Source organism: Etheostoma spectabile, chromosome 3 (assembly GCF_008692095.1).
Source record: "Etheostoma spectabile isolate EspeVRDwgs_2016 chromosome 3, UIUC_Espe_1.0, whole genome shotgun sequence".
NCBI lineage: Eukaryota > Metazoa > Chordata > Actinopteri > Perciformes > Percidae > Etheostoma > Etheostoma spectabile.
The window spans coordinates 32,206,048-32,226,652 of NC_045735.1; the positions used below are offsets into that span (position 1 = coordinate 32,206,048).

Sequence of the window (20,605 nt, forward strand, 5' to 3'; positions counted from 1 at the left end):
CCCTAACACGACTGTATGTTTCTAAAACGCGATGTTCCCCTTTCCTCAGACGTTTTTTACCCCAAAGTAGTTCCCCTTTAAAACGACTGTATTTTCTCTACCCAGACTGTTGTTTCTTAACACAGACGTACGTTCCTTACCCAGACGATTTTCCTCCCCTCAGACTGATGTCCTCTGCCTCGGGCTGTAGTTTTTCTGCCCCAGACTGTTTTTCCCCTGCCTCAGAGTATGTTCTCAAAGATCTATGTTTCCCCTTTCTCAGCGTTTTTTCCCCTCCTAACTGATTTTTCCTCGCCCAGCTGTAGTTTTCCCCTTCCCCAACTATATGTTCCTCTAACACAGACGTATGTTCCTCTAACCGATGTATTTTCCTCAACAGATGTAGTTCCCCTAACACAGACTGTATGTTCCTTAAACGACTGTAGTTCCCCTCCACGACGTTTTTTCCTCAACCAGAGTAGTTCCCCACCTCGCTGTAGTTCCCCAACACGCCGTAGGTTCCTCCTCAGACTGTATGTTCCCTGTACAGAGATGTTCCCCTTAAACACGACTGAGTTCCTCACCCCAGACTTGTTCCTCAACCAGCGTAGTTTTCGTCAGAAGTAGTTTTCTACCCCAGACGTTGTTTCCCCACCCCAGCTGTAGTTTTTGCACCGATTTTATGTTCCCCTTTCCCAACGTATGTTTTCTAACAAGACGTAGTTCCCTTCCACGAGTATTTCCTCAACCGCTGTATGTTCCCCTGCCCGAGTTTTTTCTACCCAGATGTATTTACTTCCCAGATGTAGTCCCCTTTCCACAGATGTGTTCTCTACCCCCAGACTGGTTTTTCCTTTTCTGGTATTTTTTTTCCTCAGACCCATGTTCTCTACCCCGAGTGTTTCCCTCCCCCAGACTGTTGTTCCTCTACCCCTGACTTATGTTTTTCACCCTAGACGTATTTCCTCAAACAGCTGTATTTTTTTTTATAGAGTATTTTCCCCTTTCCACAGACTGTTTCCCCGCCAAGACGTATGTTCCTCTACCAAAAGACTGTTTTCCTCAGACGAGTTTTTTAACATGATGTTTTTTCCCCTAACCGACGAGTTTCCCCTTAAAAACAGACGTATGGGTTCTTACCCCAAAACTGTATGTTTTTCTACCTCAGTTTTCCTTGCCCAATGTATGTTCCTCTCCCAGACGTTTTTCTTACCTCAACTCTTTCCTCACCCAGACTGTATTTCCCACCCAGACGTATTTCCTTGCCCCGACTGTATGTTTCTATCTCAGAAATGTCCCCAAAAACAGACTGTATGTTCCCCCCAGAGTTGTTCCCCCTAACCAGAGTATGTTCCTTACCACAGACTGGAGTTCCTCTAAAAAGGGGGTGTATGTTCCTTTCTCAGACTGTATGCCTCTAAAATGACTGTGTTCCCCTGCCTAACTGTTGTTTCCCCTGCCTCAACTGAGTTTTTTTCCCAGACTGATGTTTCTACCCCAACTGAGTTCCCTCGAAACAGATGTTCCTACCCAGACTGATGTTCCCTTCCTCGATGTATGGGTTTTTTTGCCCCGACTCTAGTTCCTCTACCCAATGTTTTCCCCCTTTCCTCGACTGTATTTTTTTCTGCCCAATGTTTTCCTCAACATGACGTATTTTCCCTACCCAGACTGTTTTTTCCTCTCCTCAACTGATTTTCCCTTAAACCCAGACTGGTTTTTTCCCCTTCTCAGACTTTTTTCCCTTTCCTAGCGTATTTTTTCACCTCAGACGCGGTGTTTATTGAGTTTGATTTATTGCAGAGACTTTGTATGAGTTTCAATAATTCCAATTAATTTTTTATTTTTCATTACGATATTTATTTCCTAGAGGACATTCAGGTACGAAATTGAAGGATTTTAAAAGGTCCCCAATGAAAAGACCTCTGTTTTTTGTCCCCCAAAACAGGGGTTTTTTGGTGGATCTCCTCTTTGCTTTAAATGTGTTCCATCAAGCACCTCCTTTTTTTCTTTACCTAATATTTTTTTAGATTACTTCTATATTTAGTTGCCACACTTTTTTGACTCCATCTCCTCCATTTTTGTAGAAAGTCCAAAACGTTTTAAAAATGAAGTTTTCATTGTTTTTAGATTTTAAACTTTAAAAAAAATTTCAATTGAAAAAAGTTAAATTTAAAAAAAGGGTTTTGTTTAATGAAGTATTTTTTCTCTTTTTGCAGTTTCAAAAGAAAACATACGGGTGAAAAAAAGAGCATGGGAGGACGAAGGAGCATGACCAACCCGGTGTGCAACACCAAAACCCTATAGTTGGTCCCCTTTTTAGAGTAGTTTGGGTTCCCCCTCTGCTCTGTCTGAAAGAAAACTATTGATGATGAAATTTTTCATTCCTTCAGGTTCACAAGAATCAGTAGTTTTAAAAGGCGTGGAGGATTTTTTTTAAAAAAGAATCCATTTGGGTGTGTTTGGGGTGTTATGTAAAAAAGATCTGATGAAAACCCTCTAAAACCGATTTCACTTTTTTTTTTTGGTGTTGGTGGTGTTATGAAGAAATTTTATTTCAGGAGAAATCCCTTTTACTAGTCACAAAGTTTTTTAATAAAGAGCGCCCCAAAAAAACCTTAAACATAAAAATGATTAGAAGCCCAACCCGGAGTTTTTCAATTTTAAAAAGGGCAGAAAAAGGGGCCTTTTTCACTAATGGTTTTCCAGTACCAATACGCAGAGGGGGGAAACAAAATCGGGAAAAAGTCAGATTGGCAGGTAGTTTACAAAAACCTTTAAGTGTTGATTTACTAGGTAAAAAAAATTTTGTGCAGGGTTTTATTTGGCAGTGGATTTCCCTGAAATTGTTTTTTTCCTTTTGTTGGCTCCTGGGATTTCCCGGAGAGACGAACAAAGAAGGAAAAGGGAAAAGCAGTGGGTTCCCAAAAGAGGTTGCCGTATAATGAACTTTTAAAAGCACATTTCCCAAAGGAAAAAAGGGCCCAAGAGCATGCAAGAACGCTGAAAAATCCTGATCTGATAGCGGTCACTTCAAAAAATTGGTCTTTTTTGAAACGGGGCTCTCGAAAAGAAAACCAGCCCAAAAAGTGTTTGTTGCGTAGATGCAAGAGTTTTGTTCTTGTCTTAAAAAAGGGCAAGTTTTTGGTGCCCCAGTTTTTTTTTTAAACGCGTTTTTATTAAAATGGCATTTTTTATGACTGATGCTTTGGTTGTATAATCGTCTTTCGGGTAAAAGGATGAGGTTACCAGTCATATCCCACTAAAAGGATTATTTTGGAGACATGGCTTTTAAAAGGGGGCCCGCCTCAGCCCTGTTTGTCTATGTTATTGCTGGGCCCCTTTTTAAATCCATGTTAGCAAGACTTTGAAATTTGAAGAAAAGAATAACCAAAAAATTGGGGGCACAAACATCTATATTATTGGGATGTAATTTAAAATTTAAAAATAAAAAAAGAGAGGTTTATCTTGTCTGTTAAAACGTCCCCCTTTGTTGGTGTGTCCTTTAATGCCGGCCTTCACTTACTGGTTGTGTGGACTTTTCCTTTTAACGATTGCCCTTTAAAGCCCTCAAAGCATTTTTGGTTGGGGGTATAGTGATGTCCCCCACAAAGGGGGTATTTATAAATTTCGATTGTGTCAGGGGGGGGGGCTTTCCCTCATAACTTGTCCTCAGAAGCCATGTTGGGGTTTCTTTTTAGTTTTTTTGTGTATCAAATTGAAGTGGATTTGGTTGTATGGGTTAAAAAGTTTTTGATACCAACCCCAAACTTTTTGAACAAGTGGGAAAAGGGGGGCCCCCCCCAATGTACAAAAAAAATTTTTTGGGGGGCAGTTTCCCTTTGCAATAAAAACCCTAGGTGTGTGTGTGTGTGTGTTGTGTGTTGTTTTTGGGTGTTGAAAAAAGGGGTATTGAGGTGGATTACCGAAAAACGGGGAGGGTGCCCCCTGGGGTTTTTTCTTCCCGCCTGCTTTAATTTTAAACTTGTCTGCAAAGGGAACCCCCACACTGGACACAAAAAACACCACACACACACCCCACAACCCCACACCACCCCACACACACACAACACAAAAAAATCTTTCCCTTTGTCTAAAGGATTTCTGATTTTTGATGAAATTTATTGTTCTTTATGATGATCTTCTCCCTAATTTTTGATTCCCCTCTGCCTTTAATTAAAAACAAAGGTGATGAAAAAAGAATACAGTGCACTGAACACACTCCTGACAGGATACCCTATCTTTTTGGTTAAATTTTTAAGGCGATTTACATAGTTCAATGACATCTTTTTTCCAAAACTTTTTTTTAAGAAAAATTTGACATAAGCTACTAAAGTAAACCGTAATTAATGTTTCCAGGTTTATTATTTCTGCAACGACAGCCTTCAAAAGGGCCCCCTTGGGCTAGGGAGGAGGTAGGGGTTTTTGGGGTATAAAAACTTTTTTCAACCGGGAAGCAAAAAAAGATTAAACGGGGAAAAAGGTGTTTATGTCCTTGGGGAAGGTTTTTTTGTTTTATTTTTCATTTGTTTTTTTTTTTTGGGTTTTGATTTTTTTTTTTCAAAAATTTGTTTAGTTTGAATTGTTTTTAAAAAGGTTTCTAATTTTCCCATCCACCCATCATCTTGTCCGTTTTCGGGTTTTGGGGGGAGCAGCTCCCCCAAAGGGGGCCCCCCAAAATGGGGGGGGGGGGCTTTTTTTCTCCTTTTTTGTTAGGAAGCTAGGTTCCCCCCTTTTTCCCCCTTAAAGTACTTTTTAAATTCCTTTTAAATTTTCCCATTTTTTTTTTCCCCTTTTCACTTTCTTTTTTTTGACTTTTCATAATCAAATGGGATTCTGCTGCTTTCTTCCGACTTTTGGTACCGGCATGATGCCAGGCGAGGGGCACGGAGTGGACTATGTTGTGTTCAATTTACATGGGATGTCGGAATTCTGGGTTCCTAACTGGGTTGATAACTATATGTCAGTGGCATAGGCAGCATCCTGAAGGACTCCTCTCACCCAGCCCACAGACTGTTTTCTCTCCTGCCCTCCGGCAGGCGTTTCAGGGTCCTCCGGACCAGGACCAGCAGACTAAAGAACAGTTTTTTTCCCCAGAGCTGTCTCTTTATTGAACTCTAATCCTCATTGATCCCACTCCCCTCATATACTGACAGACTCTCCTCTCCCTCCTCACACCTGCCTCCATTTTGTTATCTGCAATATTATAATGTTCATCTGCACTGCTGACTGTTACTATAGTAACGACTGTTTACATCTGCATCTTTTGCACTACTTACCTTTTTGCACTACTTACATTTCATTTGCACTGCTGACTGTTTATTTATTTACAGTACCAATTGTTTACATTTACATCCGCACTACCGTACTTAACTGTAATATGCAATTACTTTCCACCGCACTTTAATTCGGATAGTTCTGCCCAAACTTTACCTTATTTCATTAGTATATTATGCTGTTTGCACATATCTGTAAAAAATTTGCAATTATAGTAATATCCACCAAATTCCTAGCTGTAAATCTTGCTCACAACACCTGTTATCTATATTTTGTATTCATAGGACAAACCCATCTGTAAAACTCTGTTTATAATAGTATTCTTTCTATATTTATTCATTACATATCCATGTCTTGCACTTACGGAACCATTGTATATCCTGCACTTACTGCTATTGCACTTCTGGTTAGACCCAAACTGCATTTCGTTGCCTTGTACCTGTACATGTGTAATGACAATAAAGTTGAATCTAATCTAATCTAATCTAATCTAATCTTATAAAACAGCTTTATAGTCGAAAATGTCAACTCTGAAATATATAAAATGATTTGCTCTATGAAAGACATTGACAAAGACAAAAACAAAAAGGGCATTTACTCGTTGAATTCATTTTAGTTAGTTTTGCAAACAGACATTACAGTTTTAGTTAGTTGTCGTGTACTTCCAATGCCTCGTTTTTATTTTTATTTCAGTTAACGACAATGTTTTATTTGTTATTTTGTTCATTTTTGTGTGTTTGAACCCAACCCCAATCTATTTTTTTCTAATCCTAACTTGTCATTTTGGTATTTAAACTAACTTAAATTACAGTCCACTTGTGTCGGCTAAACTCAACTGTAACAGCTCCTTATAAGGATTGTCCCCTCACGGTGCTCTGTGCCCAGCTTACAGTCACCTTTCCTTGGCAAAATGTTACTCGAAAGACCGCTAACCTTAACTGTCATGAAACCAGCTAGCGGTAGCCTATTTTTGTAGGATTTCACTCAAATTCTTGTGCATGCATTTTGGTACGATTTCATACCATACCCATTAATGAATGCGTTGTTGTTCACCAGTCTCTAATGGTATTGAGCATGCATACACTGTCAACAGTTTTCTTAAGTATGTGGTGGAAAGCAGTTTCAAAGAAAGATGTGGATTATTCTGTATCAGCGACATTATTTTTGGAAGGATATGCAGAACTATTAAACAAATAAACAGTCCTCAGTTACATCCTCCAGAGGTTTTTGAGCTTTATTAATCATTGTGAGAGACAGTGGGGCCGTTGCCTCTGCAGATGGCGCATGAGCTACAAGTTTACAGTTTATATCTGCTCCACGTGTATCCGTTTCGGAAACGCCAGACACAGAACTTCAGTATTTTTTTTTAAATTTAAGGTATTTGCTTTTATCAATATGTGCAGCAATCATGTTCTCAGATGTATTATAATTAACTAATGTCATGTTCTACAGGTGCCTGTTAGAACTATTGTATTCAACAAAGTGAAAGCTTTAAAGTCCGTCTTTGATTATAAACTCAAACATGGCTGTGATATGCCGATTCAGTTGTCGAAACAAAGATTTCTGGCACATTCCAGAAAAGTGCAGATTAACATTTAGTATTCAAGAATTTATATAAAAACACCCCTTTTTTAAACAATTTGCCCGAAATTTAGACCAAACAGTACTTGTTGTCATCCCCCTACCCTTGTATTTTAGTGAGATTTTTTTTTTTTTCTGTTATTTTCTTGCTTTCACGCAACCAAAATTTTTTCTTTTTACCGTCGCTTTGTTAAATTTCTAGGGTTTTTTTATAGTTCCACAGAAATAATCAAAGTGAGAGGGGAACACAACTCAAAAAAATCTCTAGTTAAACAAGCCTTGTGAAACCTAAATGTAAATTGTTTGGGGATTTTTGCACCTTTAATTACCCACAAAAAAGCTGTTTTTTCAGGAAAGCTCGATTGTGTGCCAAAAAACATTATGGTTGATCCCTACAGAGGTGCAGTAATTTTTTTCATTGTAAAATCAATCAAAAATTTCCTTGGTTCACTTTCCACTGTTCCCCCAATCCCCACTCTTTTTGGTTTGGAAAAAAACCCTAATCACCCCTTTACTGGAAATAGGTGGGTTTTATCCCCCTAAAAATCAATTATTTATTGGAGTTGGGGGTTTTTTGGGGATGGTGATTTTGGGGGGTGTTTTTTGTCAAAAAAAAGGGGCTTACCTTAACAAAAAAATCTCTGTAGGGGCCTTTCCATAAATTTTTCGAATTTTCAATTCAATCTGGCCTTTAAACGGGGACAAAAACACTTTTAGTGGCCCTAAATTTCCAATTTCCCTTCTGTTACCTTACAGTTTTTTTGCCGTTTTTTCCTGCAACGTCTCCTTTTTAAAGCCCCTGACACCCCAACAAAAAGGCCAAACCCCTTGGCGAAAAGGCAGTTTAATATCGTCTCCTCCCCTTGCAAAAATGCCCTTGGAACCACCAAACGGCGAATGCAATACTCTCCATCACAGGCACGGTAAACTGATTGTCCCCTAAAAATGAAACCACAGTGATTGGAGAACGCGCAGGGGTTTTGGGTTATTCCGGAAAATTTAGGGTTCTTGTTTAATAATCTCAATTTTCTAAATTAGTTCACGAAAATTTTCTGAAAAAATTTAAATGGAAATAGGCCCCTCAGTTTTAAAAATGTCTTCAGCGACAAAGGGCAGTTTTTAAAATTTTTTTCCGTTTTTTTGAGACTCTAGTCATGCTCTCCCGTCCTTTTTTTCTGGTTAGCACTTTAACATCAATTGATCATTTTGGTCCCACTGCCGGCATGCCCAAATTTCATGAGCATGTCAGGTCGCCAAAAAGAAGGCCTCCCCGGAACGGACGGAACCACCAAAAAAACTCAAATCCCCAACCTCGCCCCGACTGTCTGACGGCCCTATCGGTTTATGATCACGCCCTTTAAAACATACCAAAGTCAAAGATTTTTGTTCCACATCACTTAGACAGAAAAAAAAGGGGAGGGAAAAAAAACTGAAATCCCTTTTCCCTGGGCAAATAAAGTTTCTATGGTGATATTGTGCCTTAAATTGCCCATTTTTATCAACCCCCCCCCCCCCTACAAAGAGCCTTTTCTGTCCAAAAGGGTTTAAAACTCCCCAGGTTTTTCCTAAAAGTTTTCCCTCACCACAATGCTTGATCTTGGGGGGGAAATTCCTGAAATTTTTGGGTTTTTTTTAAATTTAGTGTGGCCAGACCCTCTACCCAACTGCCGAGAACTCTTTTTAGATTTTAAAATTGAATTGAAGTTTAATTGATTTTTTGAGTGCCTTTTTCTTCCTTCACATTCCTCCTCCCCCTCTCATTCATGGGTGGTTTTTATAGGAACGTAAGTTGGTCATCGTCCTTTCCGGGTTTTCCCCGCAACTACCAACAAACCCGCCCCCACTGGTCTGGAGGCCCCCGAGGGGCCCCGACTACTACCCCTTTGGGGTGGCGCTGGCGGGAGATGATCGGGGAAGAGGACATTCAAGATTTGTATTACAATGGTTGGACATTATAAACATAAAAAACTGAGTAATAAACTTGCAATGAAATAGTATTTTATTGGAAATAACTTAATCTGGACTGCTCACCTGGTAACGGTAAATTAAATTAATTATTTTCAGCTTTCACTGATTTTCATCTAATAAATAACCAGAGGAGAGAGAGGTGGAGAGTATTTGATTTCAAGTTGAATTATACATTTTCGGGCTTAAAAAAGTATTAGTAGGTATTAGTACTTTTACTTAAGTAAAATGATCTGAATACTTCTTCCATCGCTGGTAGCTGGTCTTTCACTTTCCCTACACAGAGATGTATCGCCTCCACCACTGCCCCATTTCATTCTTTCTCAAACAACATCATGTAGCATTAAGTATCAGGACCTGTGTTGAAAGATATTCCCATTGATAATCAACCAAGAGAGGGTTAAAAGCTGTGGAAAATAGTCTACAGTAAATGGTATCAGTGGAGAGTTTTAGTGTGACATAGGCTCACATTGCCAGACCATCCTCCATAGCGCTGTGAAGGAGGATCTGGCTAGTCCACACAGCATTCCAGGATGGAAGAAAAAAACGTGCTTTGGTTTATTGGCATTTCTTTAAACCAATCACAATTGTCATGGACGGTGATGAGCACTGGACGCAATGACGGTCCCTCTCCAAATTAGCCTCGGGAAGGAACTTGTTTTGGTGAAACGTGTATGTTCAAAAGTTGTTTTAGTTTAATTTAGATTGGAAAGATAGTCTAGCTAGCTGTCTGGATTTACACTGCAGCGATCTGAGGAGCAGGTAACCATAGTACTCAGAAATCCACCAGGGTTTAGAACGGCAACACAAAGAAAGAGGAAGGTAACGGAGAACCGGCCAAAAATGAGTGTGACATGGTCAAAACTTCACTTCAGAGCTGTACACCCTGACAAGAATCTTATTCTTATGTTTTAGACATGAAATGGTTTGATTGATGTCAATAGATAATGTCAGATTCTTCTTCTTTACTTGGGCATGTCCCTTCACTTATTCTCAATCAAGCCGCTCGTGTGTCGTACCCTCTGCTTTTTCTGTATAACATAATTTCTGAGGACTCTGCAGGGTAACAACTTGCTGTCAGCGCAGCTCATAGTGGTGACAGCAGAGTGTCATTTTAGCAGCATGGGGCTCTCGTTACAGAGGACTGAAGGAAGAGCCATAGGGGGGAAATTAACAGAATAATCCATTTTGTATTCCAGCCAATACCTGCTCCGGGCTGCTCTTATACTCCTGCTACAAATATAGACTTCATAGATATGAACAGACATCTGGACAGCTCTGAAGAAACGGAAAAGATCAGAAAGAAGTGATGATGAGGAAAATATAGAGAATTGGCACGTGGTAAAACGTGTTAGCGAAATGAGCCGACGTCTGCTGGCATTTTTAAAGCAAAGCCATCTGCTTCTATGTTCATTTTGTACATACACTCACCAAAAGGATTATTAGGAACACCTGTTCAATTTCTCATTAATGCAATTATCTTATCAACCAATCACATGGCAGTTGCTTCAATGCATTTAGGGGTGTGGTCCTGGTCAAGACAATCTCCTGAACTCCAGAATGGGAAAGAAAGGTGATATAAGCAATTTAGAGCGTGGCATGGTTATTGGTGCCAGACGGGCCGGTCTGAGTATTTCACAATCTGCTCAGTTACTGGGATTTTCAAGCACAACCATTTCTAGGGTTTACAAAAAATGGTGTGAAAAGGGAAAAACATCCAGTATGCGGCAGTCCTGTGGGCAAAAATGCCTTGTTGATGCTAGAGGTCAGAGGAGAATGGGCCGACTGATTCAAGCTGATAGAAGAGCAACTTTGACTGAAATAACCACTCGTTACAACCGAGGTATGCAGCAAAGCATTTGTGAAGCCACAACACACACAACCTTGAGGCGGATGGGCTACAACATCAGAAGACCCCACTAGGTACCACTCATCTCCACTACATATAGGAAAAAGAGTCTACAATGTGCAAGAGCTCCCAAAAATTGGACAATTGAAGACTGGAAAAATGTTGCCTGGTCTGATGAGTCTCGATTTCTGTTGAGACATTCAGATAGTAGAGTCAAAATTTGGCGTAAACAGAATGAGAACATGGATCCATCGTGCCTTGTTACCACTGTGCAGGCTGGTGGTGGTGGTGTAATGGTGTGGGGGATGTTTTCTTGGCACACTTTAGGCCCCTTAGTGCCAACTGGGCATCGTTTAAATGCCACAGCCTACCTGAGCATTGTTTCTGACCATGTCCATCCCTTCATGGCCACCATGTACCCATCCTCTGATGGCTACTTCCAGCAGGATAATGCACCATGTCACAAAGCTTGAATCATTTCAAATTGGTTTCTTGAACATGACAGTGAGTTCACTGTACTGAAATGGCCCCCAAAGTCACCAGATCTCAACCCAATAGAGCATCTTTGGGATGTGGTGGAAATCTAGCTTTGTGCCCTGGATGTGCATCCCACAAATCTCCATCAACTGCAAGATACTATCCTATCAATATGGGCCGACATTTCTAAAGAATGCTTTCAGCACCTTGTCGAATCAATGGCAATGGCATCAGCTGTTGATCCTAGATTTAAAGATCTACCCTTTCTCTCCGAAGCAGAGGACAATGATGTCTACAAGGGATGTCTACAAAGGAAATACACACATTAGCCTAAAGTGTGATTAGTAATATAATCTCCATTTAATTGGACTTGTATCTATGTACTAAAATAGTGTCAAGCACACCAGGAGATTGACCCACAATGGACATCTCAGAGGAGTAAAGTTCAATGGTTTTATTAACAAACGACAGGCAAGGAGAAATCCAAAAAAACAGGCAATTGTAAAAAATTCACGGGAACAAGGAACTATTAACACAGGAAAAAAACTCTTAAAGCTGCACACTAGGAAAACAAACGGGAAGACTGAACTTAAAAAAGCAAGACAGGAAAGACAATGAGACACAGGTGCAACACATAAGGATGGGGACAAGTAATCAAACAGGCAGGAAAATAGAAGACAGGAAGTAAAACAAGACAACACATACAAAATAAAACAGGAAATTAAAAACTAAAAGAAAACCCACAATCATGACAGAACCCCCTGCCCATGGGACGGTTATCAGAGGGTCCATGAAAAAAGAAACGTCACAGAATAAAGCAAAACAGCCCAGGGAAGGAGGAGGGGGTCTAGAGGAGGGACAAATACTGGTGCGACACAGGCGAAAGCGGGACCCAGGAACCGAGGACAATGGGACTCTGTGACAGTGACAGGCAACAAGGAAACACGAGCAGCAGTCGGCAGGTCCACCATCACGTGTCTCCGGGGGGTTGGACAATGGCAAAGTCTCTGGGAGCACGGTCAATGAAGACTCTGGGAAAACGGTCAACTGAGACAGGAAGTAAAATAAGACAACACGTGGGAGATCAGAGAGACTACAAAATAAACCAAGAAATGGAAAACTAACTGAAAACCCACAATCATGACAAATAGGATGAATTTGGGCTAAGATTTAGTGTTGGTGTACATTATACATTTACTGTAAAACTAATACTAGTTAGATTTGATGTTTTTCAGCAGCAAGGGGTGGTAAAAAGTCCAGTGGAGGAAAATGGAGGGAACTGGCTGGTCAGAGGAGGTTGATCAGACAAACTACAAGGATGGCCCTGTATCTACCCAGTCCCCCAGCAAGAGACCAATGAGCTCACGTTCTTTGGCAGACTTGCTTGGACCTACTTTTGCCTCTACCAAAAACAATGCAACGCCAAAATCTGCACATTACACTGCAACAGCTGAGGTTAAATGTTTTAGGGAAGAACCCCCTTTGCCACTTCCAGAGAATCCTCTGTTGGTGGAAGGTCCATTAACATGAGTTCTTTCAGCCATCCAAAGTAGCAAAGCGCTTTCTTTGCATTCCCGGTACTAGTGTCTCTTCGGAGAGTTTTTTCTCTTCTGCGGGAGATATTGTTACTGCACAGATAAGTGTCTTAAAGCCTGTTCATGTTGACCAGCTGGTTTTCCTTCACAAAATCCTTAAGATTAAATAAGCTTCCCTTTTCATTGATTTAATAATTAGTATTACATTCCTCAATATTTCCTTTATGAATCATGTTTTTGCGACACAAAGGGTTATGTTGGATGGATCCTGTGTATGAATAATAGTGTAAGCATTTTTTTGATGACATAGACAAATGTCCTTTCTTTTCTTCAGATTGCACCTAATGTGTTATACATTAGCCTAGATGTTACAGTCAGGGGCCATCTATTGTCTTTAACTGATTGATTACATTTTTTCCTCAATGTTTCCTTTAGGAATTGTGTTTTTGCACGTGGATGTGTTGGATGTTTTTTTTTTTTTTTTCAGATTGCACATAATGTGTTATGTATTGTGATAGGGGCTATGTATTTTCTTTTATTATGGCCCACTTAATACCTACCTGAGAACTACAATCCCCAAATAAATTTGATTTTGTTTGTATTGAATTGTTTATCTAAAGTTAATTCCTTTCACTTTTAAATCATCATCATCGTCATCAACATCACGTCTTTTTTTTTTTTAAATATTAGTTTTTCAAAATTTTTACTTTAAAAAAAATCCCAATATATGACCTCACGCACAGTTTTGAAATATATTGCAACATATCAAATCGTGACCCATGTATCGTGATACGTATCGTATCATCAGATTCTTGCCAATACACAGCCCTATTCATCACTATGAGAAACTCCTTTCACATTAACACAGCCATTTGATCAACTGGCAATAATAATAATAGTGCAGCTTTAGTATAAAGACACAGTTCTTTAATAAGTAGGAGTGGTCCTTTAAATTCCAAAGTAGCCCTTGGTCTTGATGTCATCAGCAGAAAAAACTCTGCTAAATGATTCTTTGTTCCCGTTCCTCTAGGCTGCTGATCAAAAATGGTAACAGCATAGATGCAGCTGCCCTGTATGATTCATATGAGGTGGAGTATCTTCCCAATGAAGGTCTACTCAGCACGTCCAGGCATCTCTTCATTGAGCTGACTTCAGATGCTACTGGCACATCTACTGGGATTGCCATCAGGTACCAAGGTAAGCATCAGAGCTATGGATAGTTCCAGTATAGAACAAGATGACATGGTGTTTGTCATGCCAGCGCCATGTGGGCCCTTGCTTAATATCAAAAATTGTGAAAACCTGGAGAAAACATGGCAGCAAACCCGTCAGAAAGCATTCATTATAAAAACACACAAAAGGACTTCATATAAAAAGATGTATGTTATCTCACTAATTGCTTAAGGCCAAGAACAGATTAGCATCAGTCAGAAACTTTGGCCTTCTGTGGATTCTCAGTGAATTATCGATTTAAAATATATTGAACAAAGACCTTCAGAATATGCAGTAGCTTGCTGCAGAGTGAATGGCTGGAGAGACTGACTTCCAGCTAAGATTAACTTTAGGTAATCAAGGGTGGTACAACCACAAAAAGACTGTGTACTGTAAACTGAAATAAAGAAGTAAAAAGCTCCAAACCCTTTCAAACAGTGAAAAGATAAAAGGCATTAGTGGGAGGTATCTGAGGACTGGAAGAAAACTGTTTTTAGAGAGTTATTGGCAGGTTTCTAAAAGGTGGAACTTCTGTATTAATTAAGGCAGATGTTACAGGTGTCAGATTGAGAACCCATAAGTAGAGACGAATTCCTGTAAAACAGGAGAACAATTAGACAGGAGACAAGTGCTTGCATTCAGTGCAGCTTCGCTCAGAATCTTTATTTGCTAATATGCAAAAATATCTTTTTGTTTCTCTATTTTGCTGTTCTACATTTAGCATCAACACAAAATCCAAAACAAAATACCTTAGGTAGTTGGCTTTCTCCTTACCTTTCAAATGAAACACATTCAATTTACAATTTTCAATATGTCCTTCTACATTCATCCTCAACCACTTATAAAAAAAATACCATTCAATAAACTGTTCTTCACCTCTTAATATGTAAAATAAAGAAAACACAGCTTATTCATTGCCACTAACGGTTGTACTTTGCATTTTTCAAATTGCGTGAGCTGAAGACTGGTAATGTTTTAGCTAACATATTAATTTAAAACGAGCTGCTATGTTATCACAAATATGTATTTCCACCAACCTAAAATGTGCTGGAGACAAAAATTAAGGAATATTTAAATCTTTCTTCACTCTTATTTTGATCTCAGTCCAAAGTTCACTGCCGGCGTCATCTTGAGACAACCAACAAAACGTTTCTCTACTTGTACACAAACCATATAAATGTACCATGTTCCCTCCACCAAACCAATTAACATTACAAATGTAACTGTTAAACAATATCTGTATAAGTATACACGTTTTAAAGCTTCACAAACATGTAAAACTGGAGAAAATATTAGACAGAAGACGAGTGCTTGCGTTCAGTGCAGCTTCACTCAGCTGAATGACAAAGCACCGAGAGTCCGAAACAGCGCCGCACTGCTCCTGCCGGCAGCAATGTAATGCTGTATTATAAAGAACCTTTAATTAATTAAAAAAAATTACGATTACCCACTGTGGCTCTTATCAAACATTTTTCTCTATTCAGGCTGACGAAATGAGTAGGATGAATCTTCTGAGGACCCTGAATCTCTGTACAAAATTGCATGGCAACCTAACTTTTTGTTACTGAGATACTCAGTCTGGAGCAGCGTGGTGGACCAACAGACTGACCAACACACCAACCCACTGACGTTGCCATCCCAAGAGCCGAACCACTAGCATGGCTAAAATCCTAATTTGGTCAAAGGGGACCTGGGGAAAAGCTGAAGGGAGTGATAGACAGAAACGGATGCCGTGAAGCATAGCTCAATTCAAACTTCAATATCTACTCAATTTAGGTGCAGGAGAGAGAAAAAAACTAATCTGTGTCAGAAAAGCCCCATTTCTAATATACTCTTTAAATGATCAGAAGCCATTTTCACTTTTAATTTGGCCTGAATTGCGCTTTTTTGCATTAAAACATTATTGGATACATTTAAACGCATCCATATAATCCATACATCTCTTTATATTTTTGTCTTTCCAATATGTTGCTTTTGTAGCCATTTAATGAAGGAAATCTTAGAGCAACTCTCAGCTGTTTAGGAATCTTTTGGGAATACATTATTAACTTGCAGCTTCTACTTTCATAACCTTACACGTTAGAATCTATACGATGTACGTTTTTATTTCATAGTACGTTTCATCTAATGGCTAGGGTAAGATATTGCTTAGCTTCTCTTATCTTTTGCCCTCACATTTGTCTCAGCATTCTGATCCGCAGCTCTTCTCTGGTCCACGAGGACCAAAAGAAATATAATCAGTGTAATCTTCTTAGGCCTCTGCTTCGCTGCCACAAATGAGATTAAGTCCAAAGGGAGCAACGGACGTCATTATGGCCATTAACAGGGTATAATGCTGTTTAGCGAGTCTCTAACAGATTTGATGGTTCCTCCTTTTATCCTGACAAACCATTTCCACCGTGGTGAACAGCTATATTTAAATTTTTTATAGCTGTACCAGTTAGATTGAATATCTAGATATTTTTTGCTTTCTGTCTCACAGCTGATATACATATTTGTTTTATTAAAACTTTTCCTTACTGTACCAAACAGGAAACCAGATGCCTAGAAATAAATCTGATAATAAGCCAATTTTTTTTAATAAATGCAAGATTAATTCAAGAGAAATAAATGATAAAATAACAAATTACCAACACGGCAACTCATTAAGGACTTTTATGAAAGTCATGTGGTCTCTTAGTCATATAATTGATGGGGATGTTAACTTATCAAGCATAGCTCCTCACTTTCTTTCTGATAGCTCAGTCCTTTCCACCACTGAAAATGTCTTTGTACCACAGGCTATGCAGCAGGCCACTGCTACGAACCCTTCGTGAAGTACGGTAACCTGACCAGTAGCGACAATACTTGGGCAGTGGGAGCTGTGGTGGAGTTTGCCTGTGACCCTGGCTATACTCTGGAACAGGGATCTGTCACCATTGAATGCATGGACCCCAACAATCCCCAGTGGAACGAGACCGAGCCTGCCTGCAGAGGTACGTATGTATGTGTGCGTGTGCGTGTGCGTGTGTTTGTGTATGTAAATTGACCGTATTTATATAGCGCTTTTCTAGTCTCAACAACTACTCAAAGCGCTTTTACAGAAACCCTTAACACACATTCATACATTGGCTGAGGCTGCTGAGACCACAAGGTGCCACCTGCTCATCAGATAAACACTGACACACATTCAATCACTGATGGCGCAGCATCTGGAGCAATTCAGGTTCCTGCCCAGGGTCCAGGGATCAAACCACCAACTTTCCGATTGGTTGGGGACCCCTCTACCACCTGAGCCACAGCCGGCTTTTGTATAGCTGAAAAGAAGTGACAAATCTACACTAAACACATCTTGTGTTTAATCGTTTAGGTTATACATTTTTTATTTTAGACATTTAGCTGACAGGATTTACATAAAATAAGTAGATTGGGGGTCAGTACCTCGCTCAGGGATATTTCAGCAGTACTCAGGGCTGTTGATACTGTTGTTGCAGGTTGGATCCAAATTTACTTATGATGGGTGTTTGGGTCTGTAAATACACAAGCATACAGTAAGATTTAATTAGATCAGACGGGACCCATGAACAACTTTTGCTGCACTTTTAGTCCGCCAACAAACATGCAACAATGTACCTGCTGAACTCCTCAGAGTGTTAGTAACTTCAGGACCATTAGACGTAGGTCCCATTTGCTTTAGGATCTTCTGGCTCAGGTTAAGTTGCTGTCAGATGACATGGCATGGGGTTTATTTAAACTGTTCGGCCCTCCTTGGGTACAGGTAGGTAGTCAACAGGAAAATCATCTCTGGAATTTCCATGAATATAGTCTTGGCTTTTCTACAGATTAGTTTGACCTGTTCTACATTTATAAATTGTGTTTATGATATATTATGTTATTTATCTGAACTATGATTTGATTTTAAACCCATTAAGGCCACAAGTCTCTGCAGCCAGTAACCCATCCTGCTGCCATGTAGTGCTGGGTATTAAAACCTTTTGTTTTGTTATTCCTTGTATATAAAGCTCCTGATTGAAATTTTTCAGTTTTGGACTGTGTTTTATTTCAGCCAAACTATTGTGTGGCTGCTTGTGTTGCATTCAATATTTAAGAGTTTTAGCCTCTTTTATTTAAACCTTTAGTGCGTAATTTTTTTTTATATTAATGAACATCCGTTACCTTCAAGCCATTGCCATATGAGTTAATACAAAGCTAATTAAGACTTTTAGCTTCACAAAACACTCTGTATGTCTCAGTATGGCTACTTTCAGAAGATTATGGCGTCCAGCAACTTTCACACGCATAAACTCAAGTGAAGATAATTACCTCTTCTGAAGAGTCCATCATGTTTTTTAATCCTCCTTGTCCAGTGGTGTGGTATTACTTAGAATTCTTCATCGGAGGGACTAGAATAGCTTTAGAAATATGGCTTTGCTATATTAAGCAAAGTAAGACATTAACAGTTTTATTGTTTTAATAATGGCATTGACAACCAGCCCTATTGCTCTGTGTGTTGATTAAATGAACTGTACCCTCACCATTGCCCATCTTAATACCTATGGTTGTGTATGTGTGTGTTTTCCAGCTGTGTGTAGTGGCGAGATCACAGACTCCGCTGGAGTGGTGCTGTCTCCTAACTGGCCTGAAGCCTACGATAAAGGCCAGGACTGTATTTGGGGAATCCATGTTGAGGAGGACAAGAGGATCATGGTGGACATTCAAGTGTATGTATTCAGCTTCCATATGTGCAGTTTGATCCACCGCCTCACCCTTTGCCCTTTGATACGCATAAATCTGCATAATGACAAACCTTTTTTTTTTAATCAAATCATCACCAAACCCTCTGCGTATACGTACACCAGTCCTTGGCTTCAAACAGCGCCACAGAAGCAGTTTGAAGATTACAAAGAGCTACCTCACCATGACTGGTAAAACCCATTAAAAACACAACACGCTGCTAATGAAAGAGCGCTCGGCTTGTGAATGAGATGTGTAAGTGCCACACAGAAAAAGGTTAATTAGGTGCGGCGAAGAAAACTAATTATATCAGGGAGGGTTTGTTTGGCGGTCCCCCACCACCAACACTCTCACTCCTCCCCCACTCTTGTAATGGCTGCTGTGAGGAGTAGAGGGTGCAAGTGTACAGCATGGGAGTGTGTGTTTTCTGTGATTGTGATGCCAAGGTGAAGACACAGAGCAACACACGTCGCCGTGTCAGAGCCCGATAAGTCAGTCAGCCGTAGAAAATCATTTGCCATTTGCAAGCAAATTAAGGCAAGCTCATTTGCATAGGTCTTATGCTCTGTTTTCTCTCTGTCTGTCTCTCTCTCTCTCTGAACAGCACCTGGGCTGTTGTTGTACTTTAAGAAGCATTGATTAATGGCTTCCTCTGGTTTTTGAAAGGAAGTCTGTCAACATAAGTAATTGCTGCTGTTCATGTAGCAGAGCAGGTGATTTCAGTATAGGTATCCTGTGAAAACATTTAGACAATACCACAGCCCAAAAACCAAACTCAAAGAGAAAACGACATGTGTTGTCCTCCTACTACCTGCATCTTTTTTTACCTACGTTACTTTAACTTCACAACTTCAAGGATTTGTAAACCCCCCATGACATGGTAAAGTAAATGTGTAAAAGTAAATGCACATGATCCAAAAAGCTCTTCTCCATCCTTACATTAAGTTTTAACCCTATCCCCAGACAGAACACTGATATTGGACAATTCTCCAAAACCATGACTCACATTTGGTGACAACAACTTCTTATTGTCAGCTGCATTAGATCTAAGGTTAAAGCCTTTTCTTTTATAAGTTATGTTTATGTGTAGTTATGTAAGTGTAGATACAGACAGGAAACACTACCTGACTCTCATTTTTTGCTCAAATTGGATTTGGCCGTTCATTATGAATAGAATCCACTATTTAGATCCAGTATATATATATTTTTTCATATAGGTAGACTCGTGGTGTAACCGACCATAGTTCATCCATGGTCCGTACGGATCAACACTCACAGTTTGGAATGCATGTCAACCGCAGATCAATTGCAAAGTTTTGCAAAATCTAGACATGCAAGATCCCGAGAGAAAGACTCCCAAATCCCGTACCGCTCCCGTTTTGTTCCTTATGTTGTCTAAGCAAGTTATCAGACTCTGTTGCCACCCTGTAGCAGGTTTTTTTGTTTTATTTTTTTTACGTATTTGAGTCTGGAGAGACTCTGGATTAGTATCTTACCTTCTATCCGTTGTCTCTTATGTCACAGAATTTTAAAATATTATTCTGCATTGTTGCTGGATACCCACATTTTTCCACGTCTTGTTCCATCCACGTCATGAATGGACTTGACACATCCGACTACTACCCAACTAGTATTAAGCTACACGCTTTTAAACAGTCAGATATCATGCCACTTTCCCAGTTGGCGTAGCAACAACGCAGGAGTTTCAGTTTTGCAGACCTGACAGGAAGATAGCGAGGTAACACTTTAATTGACAGTATTGACATAATCTTGACATGACACTGTCATGACCGTGTCATAATCCTTATAAACAAATCATAAATGTTCTTCGTCTGTCATTAAGTGTCATTCAGTTTTTGTCATGACAAGTTGACATTGTTTGGGTTGTCTTGATTATGACAAGTTGACATTGTTTGGGTTGTCTTGATTATGACAAGTTGACATTAAAGCTGCAGTAGGGAGTTCTGAGAAAACGTGGACTTAGCCTAAAAATTTGAACAAGCACACCTTACAGGTC

General features: G+C 39.7%; 1 protein-coding gene and 1 long non-coding RNA gene across 2 annotated transcripts in view; one reads left to right on the forward strand and one right to left on the reverse strand.

Annotated features, from left to right (window-relative positions):
• The window catches only part of LOC116676769 (uncharacterized), a 614,404-nt gene that overhangs the window by 507,245 nt on the left and 86,554 nt on the right, over positions 1-20,605 (reverse strand). The window lies entirely within an intron of this gene.
• LOC116676607 (seizure protein 6-like) overlaps positions 1-20,605 on the forward strand; it is a 317,474-nt gene that overhangs the window by 249,269 nt on the left and 47,600 nt on the right. The window contains 7 exon segments of the mRNA XM_032507601.1: positions 6,385-6,436; positions 8,642-8,683; positions 8,685-8,713; positions 10,209-10,219; positions 13,653-13,860; positions 16,656-16,850; positions 18,437-18,575. Coding sequence (XP_032363492.1) covers positions 6,385-6,436; positions 8,642-8,683; positions 8,685-8,713; positions 10,209-10,219; positions 13,653-13,860; positions 16,656-16,850; positions 18,437-18,575 — 676 coding nt within the window.